This window comes from Hakea prostrata, chromosome 6 (assembly GCF_041222555.1).
Source record: "Hakea prostrata isolate BN-2017 chromosome 6, UWA_Hpros_2, whole genome shotgun sequence".
Classification (NCBI taxonomy): Eukaryota; Viridiplantae; Streptophyta; class Magnoliopsida; order Proteales; family Proteaceae; genus Hakea; species Hakea prostrata.
Window position 1 is genome coordinate 25,726,716 of NC_142605.1, and position 19,170 is coordinate 25,745,885.

Here is a 19,170-nt window from a genome sequence, read left to right on the forward strand (position 1 = left end):
ACCTTTTAAGTGCTTCTGTGCAACTACATCTTCTAGAGTCTGCCTTGCATAAGCTGTTAGGTTTATCCTAGGCAATATATGGGCTTGGATTAATTGATGGGGGTCTCAACACATCGGGCACTACCATTAGGTTTGAGATGGGCCAAACCGGTCCATTGTGGAAGTGGACTAGGGTTTGGGATTGCTATTTAAATAGTTATGATGGGGTCCCTCCAATCTCTCAAGTTCTTTTGTTCTCTTCTCTCTCCACAAGAAAGAGGTATGGTAAGAAGACGAGGAGATTGAAGAAGGCTTTGTCACTCTGCATATTTGGCCTTCAAGGTTTACATCAATCTTCTTCAATATACTGTCTGGTGTAAGGTATGCCTAATACTTCCTAATATATTATTTCGCATTCTAGTTCTTGCATGGTTTTATTACTGTTTAGGGTTTTGAGGAAAATCCTAGAAGTTCTAATAATTGGCATCAGAGCCTTCCTTGCAAAATTAGAATCGATTGTTCGTATTTGGTTTGGATCCAATGGGAGAATCCATGGTTTAATTGAAACCTTAAATCATTAAGGAAGTAAATTCTGTTGATTTGATTTTCCATTGGGATCCAAAAGGGAGGATCGTAATATTTTGTGTGACTTGTTAATCCATGATTTTTATTATTTATTTATTTATTTATTATTATTATTATTATTTTAATGTGGGTTAATACATTATGATGTTTTGGGAAACATAATTTAGAAGTTTTTTATCACCCAAAGGTGAAAGGAATTTTGTAAAGTTATTGTTGTCCCGCGGTATTTGCAAGTTACATGTGAGATCTTGTATATTCTAACCCAAAGTTTGAAATATTACTTGGTCGGCTTATGTTGGCTAAGGTTTTTGCCTTTAGCATGTTTGGTATGGTGTGATTTTCATAAGTTTCTTATCATCCAAAGGTAAAGGAATTTTAGAAAGTCATTACTATCCCGCAGTATTTGCAAGATTACATGTGGGCCTTGTAAAGACAAGATAAGGGCAAGGCTTCCATGACCTACAACAACAACCCCTACTCAACCCACATTTTCTACCCGACAAGATAAGGGTAAGGACCCTATGACTAGTGGCAGCTAAGCACAATGTTTTCATTGTCAAGAGGTTGGACATTATGCTAAATATTGTCCACACAGTAAAAGATTAATGCAGTTTCTGAGATAGAAAAGTCAGCTGAGGAAGAAGATCCTGATCTATTCCCATACCCGCTTGATGATGACGACTATGATGGAGCTGCATATGATGAGGATGATGCTAATAGAGGTGATGCTTATGGCATTCATATAGTAAGCCGCATCTTGGTGGCTGAAACCAAAGGAGAGGACTGGCGGCGCAATTGTATCTTCTACAGCCGTATGAAGTCCGGAGATAATACTGCTTTGGTGATAGTTGATAGTGGGAGCTGCGTCAACGTTACTTCAAACACCTTTGCGAAGAAAGCAAACTTGAAGGTGGAGAAGCACCCTCAACCATATCGGGTATCCTTGCTAAATGGGAATACTCTGGAGGTAAATCAACGGTGTTCTGTACCATTGAAGCTCCATCGATATGAGGAAGAGGTATGGTGTGATGTAATCCATATGCATCTTACTGATGTTCTGTTTGGTCAACCATGGATGTATGACAATGATGTTATGGTCGGGGGGAAGAAAAACCAGTGTGTATTCAAGTTCAAAGGACTTCACACTGTCCTCCACCCAGTCAATGTCCCAGCTAATATGTGTCAACGGAGGTCCTTGAGGACCAACCAAAAGGGGACCAATGAAGCACAAAAGTTATTGTCCATACTGCAAAAGAAGTTGCTGGTTGTTCCTCACAAGGAGTTCATTCACACTAGCCATGATATAGGGCTAGTATTGGCTCTTGTTACAAGGGAAGTCACGCCTCCACCTGAGGTGACATTCCCTCCACTCATCAAAGAGTTACTTTTTGATTTTTTTGATGTGGTTTTTGATGAGTTGCCTAATGAGCGACCTCCTATGCGCGATATTCAACATGCCATTGATTTGGTACAGGGTTTGGTGTTACCAAACCTACCGGCTTATCGCCTTAGCCCAATAGAGCACAATGAACTCAAAAGACATGTGGATGAGTTGCTACATAAATGATTCATTCTGGAGAGCTTAAGTCCATGTGTTGTACCAGCACTACTGACTCCAAAGAAGGATGGTTCGTGGCGCATGTGTGTGGACAGTGGAGCAATCAACAAGATTACAATCAAGTATAGGTTTCTTATACCATGGCTTGATGACATGTTAGACATATTATCTGGGGCTAAGATCTTTTCTAAATTGACTCTTAGAAGTGGCTATCATCAGATTCATATTCGGCCTGGAGATGAGTGGAAGACTGCCTTCAAGACCAATGATGGACTATTCGAATGGAAAGTCATGCCTTTGGTCTGACAAATGCACCTAGTACATTCATGAGGGTGATGACACAGGTACTTGTCCTTTTATTGGTCGATTTTTGGTTGTATACTTTGATGATATATTGATCTACAACAAGCATCCAAATGATCACATCGATCATCTACGGCAAGTCTTGAGAGTGCTTCGCCATGAGAAGCTATACAACAATCTCAAGAAATGCTCCTTTATGCTGCCAAAGGTTGTGTTCCTTGGTTTTATTGTCTCATCAGATGGGGTTGAAGCTGATCCAGAGATGATAAAAAGTATAACAGATTGGGCTACACCAAAGACAATCACTGAGGTTCGTAGTTTTCATGAACTTGCATCGTTTTACAAGAGATTCATTCGGAACTTGAGTGCAGTCATGGCACCTATTACCGAGTGTTTGAAGCAAGACAAAGGTGAGTTCAAGTGGACATCAGCGACAATCAAAGCCTTTCATCTTATTAAGCAAAAGATGACAGAGGCTCCAATACTTCACCTGTCAGATTTTGACTGTATATTTGAGGTAGCAATTGATGCCTCACATATTGGTCTAGGAGGTGTATTGATGCAAGGAGGGCACCCCATCGCTTTCTATAGAGAGAAACTCGATGATGCCAAACGGCACTATTTGACATATGATTTGGAGCTCTATGCTATTGTCCAAGTGTTGCGCCATTGGAGACATTATCTCATCGGTAAAGAGTTTATTCTCTATACTAATCATGAGGTGCCGAAGTATTTACATTCACAAAAGTAGATCAGCAACAGGCACGCTAAATGGGTTGCTTATCTCCAAGAGTTTGCGTTCGCAATGAAGTACAAGGCATGAAAGGAGAATATAGTGGCTGATGCATTAAGCTGAAAAGTACTCACTCTTAGCACATTCTCAGCACATGTAGCTAGCATTGATTAGATACGTGATGAGTATGCATGCATCGACGAATATTTCAACATGCCATACAAGGAGTTATAGCAAGGCATGCAACATCATAAATACTCACTTCACGATGGGTATTTGTTTTTGGGAACTCGGTTATGCATTCCAAATTCTTCCCTACGACATCACATCATACGGGAGTTGCATGGCGGAGGTTTGGGAGGTCACATCGGCTGGGATAAAACTATCATACAAGTTACCGATTAGTATTATTGGCCTCATATTGCAAAGGATGTTGATAATGTAATCAAAAGATGCAAAGTCTGTCAGCTAGCCAAGGGAGCCAAGCAAAATACAGGTCTGTACTCACCATTACCAGTTCCTCATGCATCCTGGATTGATATTAGTATGGATTTCGTACTTGGGCTACCATCAACAAAAGAGCAATACGACTCCATCATGGTTGCGGTTGACCGATTCACAAAGATGGCTCACTTTATACCATGTCGCAAGACCTTTGATGCATCTCACATTGCAAAGATATTCTTTAAGGAAGTTGTACGACTACATGGGCTACTAAGTAGCATTGTCTCAGATCGTGACGTCAAGTTCATGAGCTACTTTTGGAAGACTGTGTGGCTGAAAAGTAACACAAAGTTGTAGTTTTCAACCACATTCCATCCACAAACTAACGGGCAAACAGAAGTGGTGAATCAAAGCTTGGGAAACTTACTGAGGTGTTTGGTTCGTGACTATGAGAAGATATGGCCATCCATACTCGACATAGCTGAGTTTGCTTACAACATCTTAGTTAATCGTACGACAGGTCGTACTCCTTTTGAGATTCTACTTGGAGTTCAACCTCGATGGTTTATAGACCTCATTCCACTACCACCACAAGCATGCGTGAGTATTGAGGCTACGAGGTTCTGCGCCATATTACAGAGGTACATGCTAATGTTCGCCAAAGAATAGCTCTCAGCAATGATGTCTACAAGGCTACAACAGATTGTCATCAACGATGTGTGGAGTTTCAACCGGGAGACATGGTGATGGTTCTGTGTCAACCCAGAAAGGTTCCAACATGGGGTCAACAACAAACTCCATCCAAAGAAGATGAGTCCATACAAGGTGTTGAAACGCACTGGACCAAATGCTTATGTACTCGAGCTACTAGAAGAAATGAACATAAGCAATGTCTTCAACGTGGCTGACTTACATCTTTATGTAGGACACCACTTTGATGATGGAGACACTGAACAAATGTTGAGGCTGCCCCAACTCAAGCCATCGATCACTGACATCATTGATGAGGTTTTGGATGACTCTTACAAAACCACTTGTCGTGGCACTAGATACCATGCTTTCCTTGTCAAATGGAAGAATCGTCCACAACATGATAGTACTTGGATTCATGCTAATGATTTTAAGAAACTTGATCCCAATTTGTATGAACGTTACATGTCATTCATTCATTCATTCGTTGGAGACGAATGTTTTCAAGCCGGGGAGAGTTGATGTAGAATTAAAGACATATTTGAGGAAGAAAAAACCCATTGGGTTAGGCCATCAAAGGCTTAAAGCTATCACTTGAATCAGCCCATGACTTTCATGGGCTAGGACTGTTTTAGTGGGTTAAAGTTAGTCCACATATGTTGAACTTTATAGTCTAGACCTAAGCCCAAGTCTAGTTTTTGAAAAGTCAATAAAAGGGGCTATGGTTTGAAAATATAAGAACTCATTGTCAAAAGAGTTTTCATTTGTCAAAGAGTTATGTTGTAGTTGAATTATTAATAGGTAGGTGGTGTTAGCTAGTGGTTGGATGTTACCATTAATGTTTATGTCTCTTTAGAATGCTATATAAAGAGACTTATGTAAGAGGTGAAGGCATAACTTATCTATTGAAATCAAATTGCTTTGTTAGCATTCCTTCTCTATGGAGACTCCTTGTGTTTGATACTTTGATCAATGTAGGTTGGTGTTCAATCCAATCGACCCACCTTGCGGTGTGAAGCCCGAGCGTTATATTATTATTTTCAACTCCCTTATATTGTCCTTTCAATTTCTTCATCATAGTTCTATCCTGTTTTGAAGATCTATTTAGCCCATTTTGTTATGCTATTATCCTTATAAAACCACTCTAGTTTCAGCCTTCTTTCACATCTAAATTTTGTTTCATCTCAAGTCTATCAAATCTAAACTTGATTCCCTGTGAAAGGTCCTATTTGGCTACTGTTTTGATCAAACAAATACAGTACTACATTACTAGCTGTAAGCTTGCTTGGAGTCACAATCAATTCATGGAATGAACAGTTTCAGTTGCATCTGGCATAAGCAATTACTATTTGATGAATCCTCTGGTGTTGACACCCGTCACACCCGTCACACCCCTTCAATACGGGGAAAACCAACTATACATATATTTCAATAATAGATAATGCCATGGGGGCTATGTCGGCACAACACCTAGATGATGAAAACTTGAAAAGACAGACAACAATTTAGTATCTGAGTAGAAACTTCCTCAGGTATACGTCACTTGAGAAGTTCTGTATGACACCAATATGGGCCACGGGATGTCTAAGACGCCTTGGTGACTATGGTTAGGCTTGTTGGATTTCAGCTTGTGGTGAAGTGGTCTCAACTCAAAGATGACCATTTATTAATTGTGTAAAGTATTACAGCCCTAACAGTATGACTACCTGTTTGTCAGTGGGTTCTGTCTCTGTCTGTCTACTATGACTTATCACACTAGTGTCATTAGTTTTGTGTAAAACGATCATGCTAGTTCCGTTAAAACCAATGTTATATAACTTGTCTTATTAATTTTTTTATTGGTATCAATGATTAATTTGAAGTTAAGAATTAGAATCCATATCTTGTATTTAGATAATAAGAAACTCAAACTTCTAACAAACAAATTCAGTTTGTCAAATGGGTGAGTCAAGTTATAAATGGTACCCTCAGAAGTTCAATTCCCTTCACTGAACTGTGTTTATTTTTTGTTGTAAAAGTCATATTGGGGAGTTTTAGCATCTTAAACTTTGTGGAATGGGTGTCCTCATACTGCCGCGATCAACAACCCCAACTAGGCTAAACTTACAAATTTATACTGTAACTGGTTCTTCCAGCCTCCTAGTTATGTCTAGTACAGTATTCCTGGAAAAACATGCCTTGAGATTCAAGTGGGTGACCATGTATGAATCACCCAAAAAACAAAAACAAAAAGATAAAAACAGACCAGTACTTCTTGTTCTTTAATTAATGCTTTGATCCGGAGATGATATTCATTCGGTTCCCCTGAATTAATTTTCTTATTTCTTGCAGCCATCTTGGCAGATGAGATGGGACTTGGTAAGACGATACAGGTATGTGGGCCTCGTGATCTTTGCTTGTGCATAGTGCTAGTTACTCCCTTGAATTTGTAGGTGATTGTAACCTTTTTATTCTCACAGGCTATCACATATTTGACGCTGCTAAACCACTTGGACAATGATCCAGGTCCGCATTTGGTTGTTTGCCCTGCTTCTCTTTTGGAGAACTGGGAAAGAGAGTTCAAAAGATGGTGCCCTTCATTTTCTGTACTCCTGTATCATGGGGCTGGACGGGCAGCCTATGGTAGGGAGCTAAGCTCTTTATCCAAGGCTGGTCTTCCACCTCCTTGTAATGTGCTTCTAGTGTGTTATTCACTTTTTGAAAGACACAGGTTTGCATGTTTCATCTCTAACATTTGCACTTGGTTACTTGTCTAAAATTAATATTTTTAGGCTAACACCATTCTTGCAGTATGCAGCAGAAAGATGACCGCAAGATCCTGAAGCGTTGGCGATGGAGCTGTGTGTTGATGGATGAGGCTCATGCTTTGAAGGATAAAAACAGCTATCGGTGGAAAAACCTAATGTCTGTTGCACAGAATGCAAAACAGCGTCTGATGCTGACAGGGACACCACTCCAAAATGATTTACATGTATACCTTTGAGTTATATCCTTTTTCTTAAATTCATATATAGTCATGTAAATCCAAATGAAGAAATTGTTGCTTCACCTTGTTGTTCTCCAGCATCATTACCTTGAATATTGTGAGGCAGAATTAGAACAGATGGGTGAAAATATTGGGCAATGTTATGAATATGAATCATTATATGGTTGGGCCTACCATCTGTATGTACGTAGCATATTAGTTGTCCTTTAGTAGTTTTTTTACGAAGTCAATCTCTGAGTACTTTTCAGTAACTCTGTAGTCTGTCTTTTGCATGGTGGGAGCGAGATGTTGCCACCTGGAAAATCCAAGGTCTCGACCAAGATGGTGAGATCTCAGTTGAGACATGCTATTTTTTTGGCATCAACTTGGTGGCCCATCATGGTGGGGTTTAGGGCCCAAATTGGGGTGGACCTTGGTATTTAGCATATTTAAGGTTTTTTGAACACACTGGTGGCCTTGGATTTGTGAGAAAATAACCTAAGTATGTCTTCTAAGTCGACCCTATGAGTGAAACTGAAATGTTGTGGAATGCAAGATTAGACAACATGTAATGTAGAACATTTAATGCATATAAGTGAAAAGCTAGTGTACTGTGTATCAACTTTCAAATACATCAAACTATTAAAGAACTTAAATGTCTCAAAATTTTACAACCATAAGAAGTTTTAGTAAGTAGTAACTAGTAAGTCATAAATCATAATCCATAAGTCATAAGTTCATAAGAGAACAAAACAATCATGGAATGGGAATATCAAATATGGCCATATGGGATCAAATCATAAAAATTCAATCAAGATCCTTAGCTCTAGCTGCTCGACCACCAACTCCAGGCTCTCTAACATCAGCTCCACCACCAGCTCCAGTAGCACCATGACCACGAGGTCCACAACCACAACATCCACCAATAGCTATATGTCGGCCCTCCATCTCCATGAGGTGGGCTACCATATATTCTCTCACAAGAGTAGGGACAACACAACACATGGGTGTATCACAACACCCACCATCCAAGTGTTTTATTGAATCTTCATTTTTCTCCATAGAGGGCTTTTCTGCAATAGTTGCATATGATCCTCTAGCCTCGTGAATCTGCGGGTACACTGTGTTGCCACACAACATTATTATCCTCCTGCCTATTAATAAAACTATAAGGCCACATCACATATTCAATTGAAATCAATGGTAAGGACCTAGAGTACTATATTAGATGTACACAAGTACACAACTGTACATATAAAAGTCTAAAGCTTGAATATTGAAACCTGATGACTGATTTACTGGTTGGTTACTTGGTATCACTCCGCATTCTCCATCAACTGATTTTGAACGGTGGCCCACATACGACTCCTAAGTCAACTCATAACTATCGTATGTCATATATCGGTTTATATGGCTCCGATATGTCTCCATGTCAGAATACTGGAGGAATAACACTATGGCGTAACCATAAATCATGGGTGGGTGAAAGAGCCATTGCTGCTCGTGTTGCTACTGAATATATGGGCAGGGGTTTCTAAACCAATCAATCAACAACCCACCTTCACTCCTATATGCATACCCTCTAGGTGCAGGGTCTTGAGGAATAGCATGATCTCCATAAGAAGAATACCTAGTGTAATCTGACTCGGTGGTGTGATCCCCATGTAAGTACTCCAATGACTGCCAATTGGCCAAACTTTCTTGTTGTGAACCATTGTGACTATAATCTATGCTCATGCTTCCCATGTTTAATACAAGATCCTGCATGCTCACATCATCATTCCTTTGTCCTTGGTTTGATCTGGTCTTCTTACTCCTAGTATAAGTCTTGGCAGCAGGGGAACCACGACCTCGTGTGTGTTGGATGACTCGGACCTGGTAGAGGTGACCCCCTTCGTTAACTAGCTTGACTTCCACTGGCAACACTACCAGCCTGATTGCCTCCATGACTCGAAGGCTGACTTGGAGGGATAGTATCATTGGCATCTTATGAACTCCCACTACTAAACCTCACCTCAGCTGTTTCAAGCAACCAAGTGGCTCCACAAATGGTACACTTGGTCTTCTTGATGCAACTACAACAGCCTAACCCTCATTAGAAGATATGTGCTCAGCCAAAGCATCTGAGCACATGGCAGCTACAATAGTAGGATACGGCTGCCTAGATCCCTAACCCACTGATATATGACATCATCCTTTACAGGTGGCTCAGGGAATATATTAGTTAACTCAATTGGTTCCTAACTTTCGTCATCCATGTCATCTTCTATGTGCCTTACTCATGTGCCTTACTCTCAACCTCATGTTGTAATGCGCATACATGAAGTCCTCGAGTCTTTTACTCTCCAATCTGTTTCTATGGATAAGTGAGAAAGTGCTTTAGTTCCTCTTGCAACCAGAGGATGAGCAAGTCTATGAGAGGACTTTAATTACTATGTCCCTGAGATTTGGTGAACTAGATCCATATAATTTCCATCAGTCAGCTGCTTAACCAAATATAAAAATGCATTAGACAAGTAAATCTTAATACTTTATACTTATATAACACTTATAGTAATGGACCATTTACCAAGATCATTTTTATGCTTAGTTGCAACTGCAAAAGGCTTTCCAAAACTCTCAAGAGGCATCCTCAAACTCCCTTATCTGTACACCATTTGTTCAATTATTGTATTGTATTGTATGCAAGAAGTTGAAACAATTGGATACGTTCTCTCCTCTTCATTAATTGTCCCCTGCATGACGGGATCTGGCACGAGCTTCTCCACCATGTCTTGGACTGCATTCATCAACCTTACGTTAAGCCCCAGATCATTGTTTTAGTGGTACTTTGGGTTGAGGTAGTAAGCTTGTATTGTGGAAATAAAACATTTGGTTAGTGACTTAGTTGTTTACTTGTGTATAACAATGTGAATTAAAGTATACAACAAAAACTTAAAGACTTAAAGTGACTCACCAACCAAATGCAAATGATGCATCAAGTTCAACTCCCATCTATCATCGATGATCTTGGCATAGGATTTGAAGGAGCCAGGGGCGGCAGCTCTAACCAACTCCTTCATTTACTGGAGAGCAGCATATATGTGGGCCATTATGAGCTTCTTTTCCGAACCCATCATCCTTAAAAAACAAAATAAATAGGCTTTAAAATCCCCACTATCCTATTCAACTGCCTCCAAAAGGAATAATTAACAATGGTTTGTTGGACTACTACTGCATTAAGATGGCTAGATCCAAGCCCACTAAACCACTCCTCCCTTGCAAACATGTGGCAAAGACCTACCACTTTCTTCTGGAAGCTTTTCAGAGCCACGTAATTGGTGGCAAATCTAGTCAATCCAGGTCTGACTAGAACACCTTTATAATGGTTCCTCATCATCTTCAGCACATAACCATGGTTCTAATTACTGACCCTTGTAGCCCTCTCAACCACAACACTAATTGACTTCCTCTTCCCGAAGTCCTTCAACGTGAGATCAGTTGTGTGTGCTGTACATGGTGTCCAAAAGAGGTGGATCCTGCTGCTCTTCTTCTTCATCAACATTTCACTAGTTTTTTTGAAGTTAGCACTGTTATCCATGACAACTTGGACAATGTTGCTTGGCCCTCCTCGAGGACCACCTGCCTAAGAAGCTTGTAAAGGTAGTCAACATCTTTGATTTTATTTGAAGCATCAACTGACTTAAGGAAGGTTGTCCATTGTAGTTCACCATGAAATTAATGATGGACTGTCTAGTAGGACTAGTCCATCCATCAACCATCACAGTAACACCATGTGTTTATAATTCCTTTAATAAACCAATGTATTCTTCCACCTCCTTCTTCACCTTTGGTAAATATTTGGTCATCACTTGCCAAGCTGTTGGGCCTTTAACCCTAACACCTGCCCTAGCAACTACATTCATTGATCATCCCCTGGTAGTATGGTGTTTTGGCTACATTGGCTGCAATGTTGTTGTTGAGCATGAATTTGTTGAATCGCCAACCTAGCTTTCTCCTTGTCTCGAGCAAACATATATGGGATGCTTCTTTAATAGGTGTCTTGATGCCTAAAGATGGAGGGGTCTTGGTCAAATGTGGCATCGTAACGTGCAATCTTCCTCCTTTCAGTCTTCTCACTTCCCCCACTTTGATGAAAACTATGTCTAGGTGGCATGGATTCCCCTGACCCTAAACCACCTGCTCCTCCTGTCTGTTCATATTGTCTCACATTCTCAAAATGTAAGGACTGTCTACTAGCTTCCATTGTAACCTTTATTTGTCTCCATTTAGACTGTAACTCAATACCTATATGCCTCCTCTCCTCATTGTCGTTTGACTCCTCATCAATGTTAAGAAGAGGTCTCTTTGTAGCACTGTATCCTCAAATTCCCTTTGCTTTTGTGCCATCTCATCCTTTTTGTCTCCTTCCCTTTAAAGTTACTACAACTGTTTGTTGCACTTCATAAGAAACCTTGGGGCACTTGGCAACATCTTTGTGGCCACCAACCAAGTGTTGGTATAATTTGGTTGAACCACCAGAATTCAAGGTCTTAAGGCAATACTTGCATCAGGATTTTTTCTTTTCGGCAGTTAATGGATCCCCATGGCTAAACAATGTCCTGGGTCCTACTATCAATGCGAGTCCCACTACTTTGAGCTACAAGCCTACAACACTCAAATACCTACATGAATGTTCCCAAATAATCATTAGAATAATTTTTAGATAATTAAAAAAATGTAAAAACAATTTATAAAACAAAAAAAAAATACACACTTTGTTCTTAGATAACATATATACAATGCTCAAAGAGACATGTTTGAATTTTTAAAATAAATTGCATAACATAAGCATCATTTAAAAAAAAATTCATTATGAAATCTAAAATAAATAAATACAAATACAACAAACATGATAATCAAAATATGACTGCATGAGGTTGTAGCCCTCTCAATGTCGTCCAACATAAGTTAGTATTTTTTTTATATTTTGTAATTTTAATTTTTTAGAAATTATTTTCTTTAAACACGAAAATTTATAAGATAAATTAATAGCAGAAAATTAAGTTTGTATCCACGAAAGTGTAGATTGAAGCTAGTAGATCAACATATATTTACATTACACTCACACACCGATTGTAGAACATGCTATTTGATAAAATTCAAATTTGGGAAAAAATCGTACCTTTGTTGAAGATCTAGTTGAAATAGGCTTGTGATGGTGTAGATGTGTTAAAGGTGCTTGGAAGTTGAAATCCAGCTGAATCTCCAAAAAATTCCTGCCGAAGTCAAATTTTCTGGCGAGATTGGTGGGTTGCAGCGAGAAAGAGGTGAGATATGCCTCTCTTGTACGAGATTGGGGGTTTTAAAACCCTTTAAACAAAGTGGTTGGACCACTATAGGAGAGATCTCGCAACGCTCCCATCTTGATCTCTATCTTGTCTCGGTTTCTTGAAAAACCGAGATATCTCTGCAATCTCTCCCACCATGGTCTTTTGAAGTTTGTGGGGTAGACTATCGGGTATAATAAAGCTGGAACCTGAGACATCTTCATTTTCTGGTTTGCTGCCTTCAAGAATAAAGGAACAATTCCTACTTGGTCTTAATTTCACAAGAAACTTCTTAATCTGGATCGGTCATTGTACTTCAATGTTGATTACACTAAGTAGTTATGGAGGTTGAAAAAAATTCTATTAAATATAAGGCAACTTCCTTTCTAGACTCTCTCTCTCTTTAGTGCTTGTTGATGCATTTTAAGCTCTAATATTTTAGGATTTGACTGTTGTTGGCTTTCTAACATTCTTATCGTCCACTTGTTAGTAACTTATTGACAAAAATAGTTTGTTGTCTGGGACCTTTGTTTCTTATGCCTTTGTAGTCTGCATTTTGGGTCATGTAGCATGCCTCAAGTATTGTTAGTGAAGGAGGAAGGATAGCTTAATTGATTGTTTGTAGCTTGAATATGTTCTCACATGCTCTTATATATCTTCCCAAATGAATATAAAACATTTTTGTTTATATTTTTCACTATTGATATTTTGGGCGATTGGTTGTGAGCATTTACATGTTGAGTTTGTATACCTTTGCATGCATATTGTTCAATATTTAGATGTCAACTCAATGGATCTAATCATTTTTCTTGCAGGAGCTCTGGTCATTGTTGGAATTTATGATGCCTGATATTTTCGCAACTGGGGATGTGGATCTCAAGAAACTATTAAATCCAGAAGATGTAGATTTAATTGCCCGTATAAAATCCATTTTAGGTCCATTTATATTGAGGCGTTTAAAATCTGACGTGATGCAGCAACTTGCCCCAAAAATACAGAAGGTGCGTCAGGCTGTTGTTTCCTGTTTCTATTTCATTTGCATCCTAAATCTACTTTTCCAAGAGAGCTAAGAAGTTGTTGCTTTAGGTTGAGTACGTATTCATGGGCAAGCAACAGGAAGATGCATATAAAGAAGCCATAGAAGAATATCGTGCAGCTTCTCGAGCTCGAGTTGCTAAACCTGTAGATATTAATTCAAATAGCATTGTAGGGACTCTTCCACAGCGCCAGATTTCTAACTATTTTGTTCAATTTCGCAAGGTGAGACCTTTTTCTTTATTATTCCTGCTGCTTTAGTAGACCCTTGAATCTCCTTACATTATTTGATGCTTCTGTCAGATTGCAAATCATCCGCTACTGGTGAGACGCATTTACAGTGATGAGGATGTTCTTCGTTTTGCTAGAATATTGCATCCAAAAGGTGCATTTGGCTATGAATGCAATTTGGATAGAGTTATTGAAGAGCTTAAGAGTTACAATGATTTTGCTATCCACAGGGTAAGTTTGATTTTATTCTGCATTATTTTGCCTTATTTGGTTCGATAGTTGGCTCAATGATAGATCTGAGCTCAAAATGCTATACCATTCATACTATTACTTGATGATTAATATACAATGTGATCATAGTTGTGAATGCTGAATCAAATTGTAGAATCCTAATGAAGTCTTTTTGACTAGTCTTGGGGTTTGAATGATGAATCATGGGAGTCATCCAGTTGGAGTTCTTCCCTTGGAGCCATCAGTTTGCAGGCATCGCCTTCTACTGTGGTCAGACACTGCCTTAGTGACGTTTTCTAGAATGGAAGATGAAACGGGAGCAGTAGAAAAGGCAATTCCTGTAGGAGAAATGGCATCATATGATACAAACTTGCTATAGGATAATGAGATTAGTACATGCTCTTTTCCCAAGGGTCAAAAGAGTTCATATTTTCTCTTTTTAAAATCTTAATTTAAAAGATCAAAACCACAAGGTGAGCTCTATGAGCTGTGAAAACTGTCAGTTTGAATCTGGCTTCTTGATACAGAGTCCTCTAAAATGCTTGTCCATATAATGACTCGTATATTTAACTTGTTGCAGCTTTTAGGTTTGTATTGTGGCACAAATGCAAGGGATATTCTTCAAGATAAGCAGGTTTTGACTTCAGCAAAATGCCGGGTATGCATATTGTTAGGTCCATTTAATATTTATGCTGTGGCCTTACCTAATTTTGCTATTTTTTGACAACTGCTGTGTTGCAGGCATTATCTGAGCTTCTCCCTAAACTGAAGAGAGATGGACATCGAGTTCTGATTTTCAGCCAGTGGACTTCAATGCTTGATATTCTGGAGTGGACTTTGGATGTCATTGGAGTCACGTACAGACGCCTTGATGGCAGGTTCTGTTATTTTCTATGTTCATTGTCATTAGTCTATGAATTTCTTGGCATAATTATAGTCCACATGCATAACAACATAATACAGGGGTGGAAGTCACCATTTTGCCTGATATGCACCCTACCAACATTGTGACCTGGTTGGGCCTTTGGAGTCATATCTTGGTCATAATGGTTCCTAGTTTTTCCAAAGTATTGTGGAAATTTCCACTAGAGAGCACCCTCTGAGTGAGGTTGGAGTCTTTGAGATGCTGGTCAACCCTGTGTTGGGAGGCAGCTCCATTCGTGTTCAAATTTTGTTGACATTTCATCATCAGCATCTGGATAGCCCTGTGTTAGGTGGTCCTTTAGTGCTTTATTGGCCCCTTAGGCATGCACGCTTGATTCCCCTTTTGAGATTGATCAGAGACCTTCCATCAAGCCAATTACCTATTGCTGGCAGTACCCCGTTTGGCTAGTTTTTTGCCCAAATTTGTTTCTGAAATTAGTCCAAATCTGATCATTGGATTCAGTTGATTTTCCAAGACCAAACACATGGCTCCCCTTGAATTCAATTGGAAGCATCAAACGGATGGCTACCTCCCCCATGGGTCTCTCTTGTGTCTGGCCTTCTCTCTTCACCACTCAACGCTTGCCCTCCAGCCACACCATTTGATTACCCAACTCGTCCTGGGTCGTCTCCTCTTTGGCCTGGAATCTCTCCCTTAATCCTGGCCATCTTGTCCCTTAGAGTCCTTTGGTTTGTGTTATTTTGAGAAAGAATAAGGGGAAGAATAAGGGAGAGGAGAAGAAGGAATCCACGATTTAGTTGTGGAGGCTCCCATCATACTTGTGAGCACTCCTCAAAATAATATCACTATATATAGGCTAATTTACAAATATATTCTATATAGGAAAGCATTAACCAATTTCGATTGGTATAAAACTCTTGATTACCGCCTCTTTTTCCTATCGAGAGTTAGTGCTACTCTCGATGGATCTATCATTTCCCAAATTGCCATTTCCTAACACTCCCCCTCAAGCTGGAGCATATATATTACTTATGCCCAGCTTGTTACAAATATAGGTAACTCTTGTATTCCCTAGAGCTTTGGTGAACAAATCTGCGAGTTGTTCTCCAGTCCTCACATGCTTGGGGGATATTATGCCTTGTAGTAACTTCTCACGAACAAAGTGGCAATCAACTTCAATATGCTTGGTACGTTCATGAAAAACTGGGTTTGATGCTATATGAATCGCAGCTTGATTATCACACCATAACTTCATTGGTGTGTCATCAATAATTCCTAATTCCTGGAGTAATTGTTTTATCCATACCATCTCACATGTTACCTGTGCCATAGCATGATACTCAAATTCTACGCTTGATCTTGCTACCACAGTTTGTTTCTTACTTTTCCATGATACAAGATTTCCTCCAACGAATGTGCAGTAGCCTGTAGTCGATCTTCTATCAATAGGTGATCCAACCCAATCAACATCAGAGAATCCTTCAACATTTCTATGCCCATGATTAGTGTAAAGAAGTCCACGTCCTGGTGCTTTCTTAAGATACCTCAGAATTCGTATAACTGCATCCCAATGTGATGTTCGTGGGGCAGACAAAAATTGACTCACAACACTGACTGGAAAGGCAATGTTAGGTCTAGTCACAGTAAGATAATTCAGCTTTCCAACAAGACTTCTGTACTTCTCTGGATCATCAAGAATGGTTCCATCTTCTGGCATTAACTTTAAGTTACATGCCATGGGAGCGTCTATGGGTTTTGATCCCAACATTCCTGTTTCAGAAAGCAAATCTAGTACATACTTCCGTTGAGATAAGAAGATGCCCTTTGTTGATTGGGCAACTTCTATTCCTAGAAAATACTTTAACTTGCCCAAGTCTTTGGTCTGAAATTTCTCTTGCAAATAGGTCTTTAACCTATCAATTCCTGAAGTGTCATTTCCTGTAATGACAATATCATCAACATAAACTACAAGAAAGATTTTGCCTGCATCAGAGTTTTTAAAGAATACAGAGTGATCACTTTCACAACGAGTCATCCCAAATTCTATTACAACAGTAGTGAATCGTCCAAACCATGCTCGAGGTGACTACTTGAGACCATATAATGATTTGCGGAGGCGACAAACCTTATTCTTCTCCCCCTGAGCAACAAACCCAGGTGGTTGCTCCATATACACTACCTCATGTAAATCTCCATGAAGGAAGGCATTCTTCACATCCAACTGAAACAAGGGCCACTTGTATGTAGCGGCAAGAGAGATTAAAATATGGATGGAAGTAAGCTTGGCAACAGACGAAAAAGTATCAACATAATCTATGCCATAAACTTGAGCATAGCCCTTGGCAACGAGACGAGCTTTTAGGCGAGCTAAAGAACCATCAGGATTAACTTTCACAGTGAATATCCACCTACAACCAATAGCTATCTTTCCTGAGGGTAAAGGCACAAGATCCCAAGTCTGATTGTCTTCTAAGGCTTGTAATTCTTCCTTCATTGCACTGACCCACCCAGGATTAGACAAGGCTTCAAGAACATTCTTAAGAATAGGATAAGTCTTGATAGTAGATAGAGCAGTAGAGAACCCAAGTGATAAAGTAGAATATGAAATAAAGTTAGAGATGGGATACTGAACACAAGAACGAGTACCTTTCCGAAGAGCAATGGGAATATCAAGGTCAGATTTGGCAGGAACGTCCACAGGATCAATAGTTGAAGTCGGCACAGAGGTAGAGACCATAGGTGCAGAGGGGGGAGCTGGTGGTTTTGGCCGGCGCATGTACACTTTGGTGATGTCTGGCAAAGGTGGAGGGGAAGGAACTGTACCCTGTGGAGACACACTTTGAAAAATACATAGATCATCATTTAGGTCAGTTAAACTATGAGATTCAGTGAAAAAAGGTGTTGACTCAAAAAATGACACATCTGCAGTAACAAAATATCTTCGTAAGTCAGAAGAATAACAACGATACCCCTTTTTGAGTGCGAGAGTACCCCACAAAAATACACTTAAGTGCACGAGGATCAAGTTTAGAGATCCCTGGGCGATGATTACGAATGTAACACACACAACCAAATACTCGAGGAGACAAAGTAAATAAGGGAGATGAAGGAAATAAGAGAGAATGAGGAATGCCACCTTTTAAGATAGATGAAGGCATCCTGTTAATAAGATAACAAGCAGTTGAAACTGCATCAGCCCAAAAGGATTTAGGAACCTTCATCTCAAATAAGAGAGAACGGGTGACCTCCAATAAGTGTCTATTTTTTCTTTCGGCAACCCCATTTTGTTGAGGAGTGTCGACACATGAGGATTGGTGAAGAATCCCATTAGACGCCATAAATTTACAAAAAGGATTAGAGAAATATTCTTTGGCATTATCACTACGAAAAGTACGAATTGGAACACCAAATTGAGTACAAATTTTCAATAATGAAATTGCAAAATATGTCAAATAATTTTGAACGATTTTTCATTAAATAAAGCCAAGTGACTCTTGAAAAATCATCCACAAATGTAACAAAGTATCTGTAACTTGAAGTAGAACTAACAGGATAGGGTCCCCACACATCAGAATGAACTAGAGAGAAAGGGTGGTCTGATCTGGTATTTATACGAGGAGGAAAACTCACACGATGAAGTTCTTACAAATTGACAAGACTCACAATCCAACTTTGACAGAAAATGAAAACTTTTATTTACCAATTTTAGGGTTTCCAGAGAGGGATGCCCCATCTGACAATGTATTTGATGGGGGATGGAAATACTAGAACAAGCAGTAGAGGATATCTCTTCGAATAGATACAACCCCCCCAGACATACGGCCTCTACCAAGCATCTTCTTCGTCGTAAGATCCTGAAATAAACAATATCCAGGAAAGAATTTCACCAAACAATTATTAGTGGAAGTAAATTTATGAACAGATAATAGGTTAAATGGCAAATTAGGTACGTAAAGAATTGAGGGTAGGGGAATGGATGGGGTGAGTTGAATTGTACCCACTCCTTTAACGTTGATATGAGAGCCATCAGCAAGTGTAACCAAAGAGGATGATGGAACAAAAGAGGAAAATATACATATAGCCCCGGTCATATGATCAGAAGCTCCTGAATCAATGATCCATGGGTGAGATGTGGTTGAAAGGCAAGCAATAGCATTACCTGTCTGAACCAAGGTGGCAGTGGCTGATTGTGGTTGAGTGGCCTGAAACTGAGTGAAACGA

The 19,170-nt window shown here is 39.5% G+C and overlaps 1 protein-coding gene across 1 annotated transcript in view; it reads left to right on the forward strand.

Moving 5' to 3' along the window:
• Positions 1-19,170, forward strand: part of ETL1 (SNF2 domain-containing protein / helicase domain-containing protein) — a 34,583-nt gene that overhangs the window by 7,619 nt on the left and 7,794 nt on the right. The window contains exons 3-10 of the mRNA XM_089159878.1: positions 6,624-6,664; positions 6,752-7,002; positions 7,083-7,263; positions 13,382-13,567; positions 13,653-13,826; positions 13,905-14,063; positions 14,644-14,721; positions 14,805-14,941. Of these exons, the coding sequence (XP_089016004.1) occupies positions 6,624-6,664; positions 6,752-7,002; positions 7,083-7,263; positions 13,382-13,567; positions 13,653-13,826; positions 13,905-14,063; positions 14,644-14,721; positions 14,805-14,941 (1,207 nt within the window). The remainder of the gene's footprint in view (positions 1-6,623; positions 6,665-6,751; positions 7,003-7,082; positions 7,264-13,381; positions 13,568-13,652; positions 13,827-13,904; positions 14,064-14,643; positions 14,722-14,804; positions 14,942-19,170) is intronic.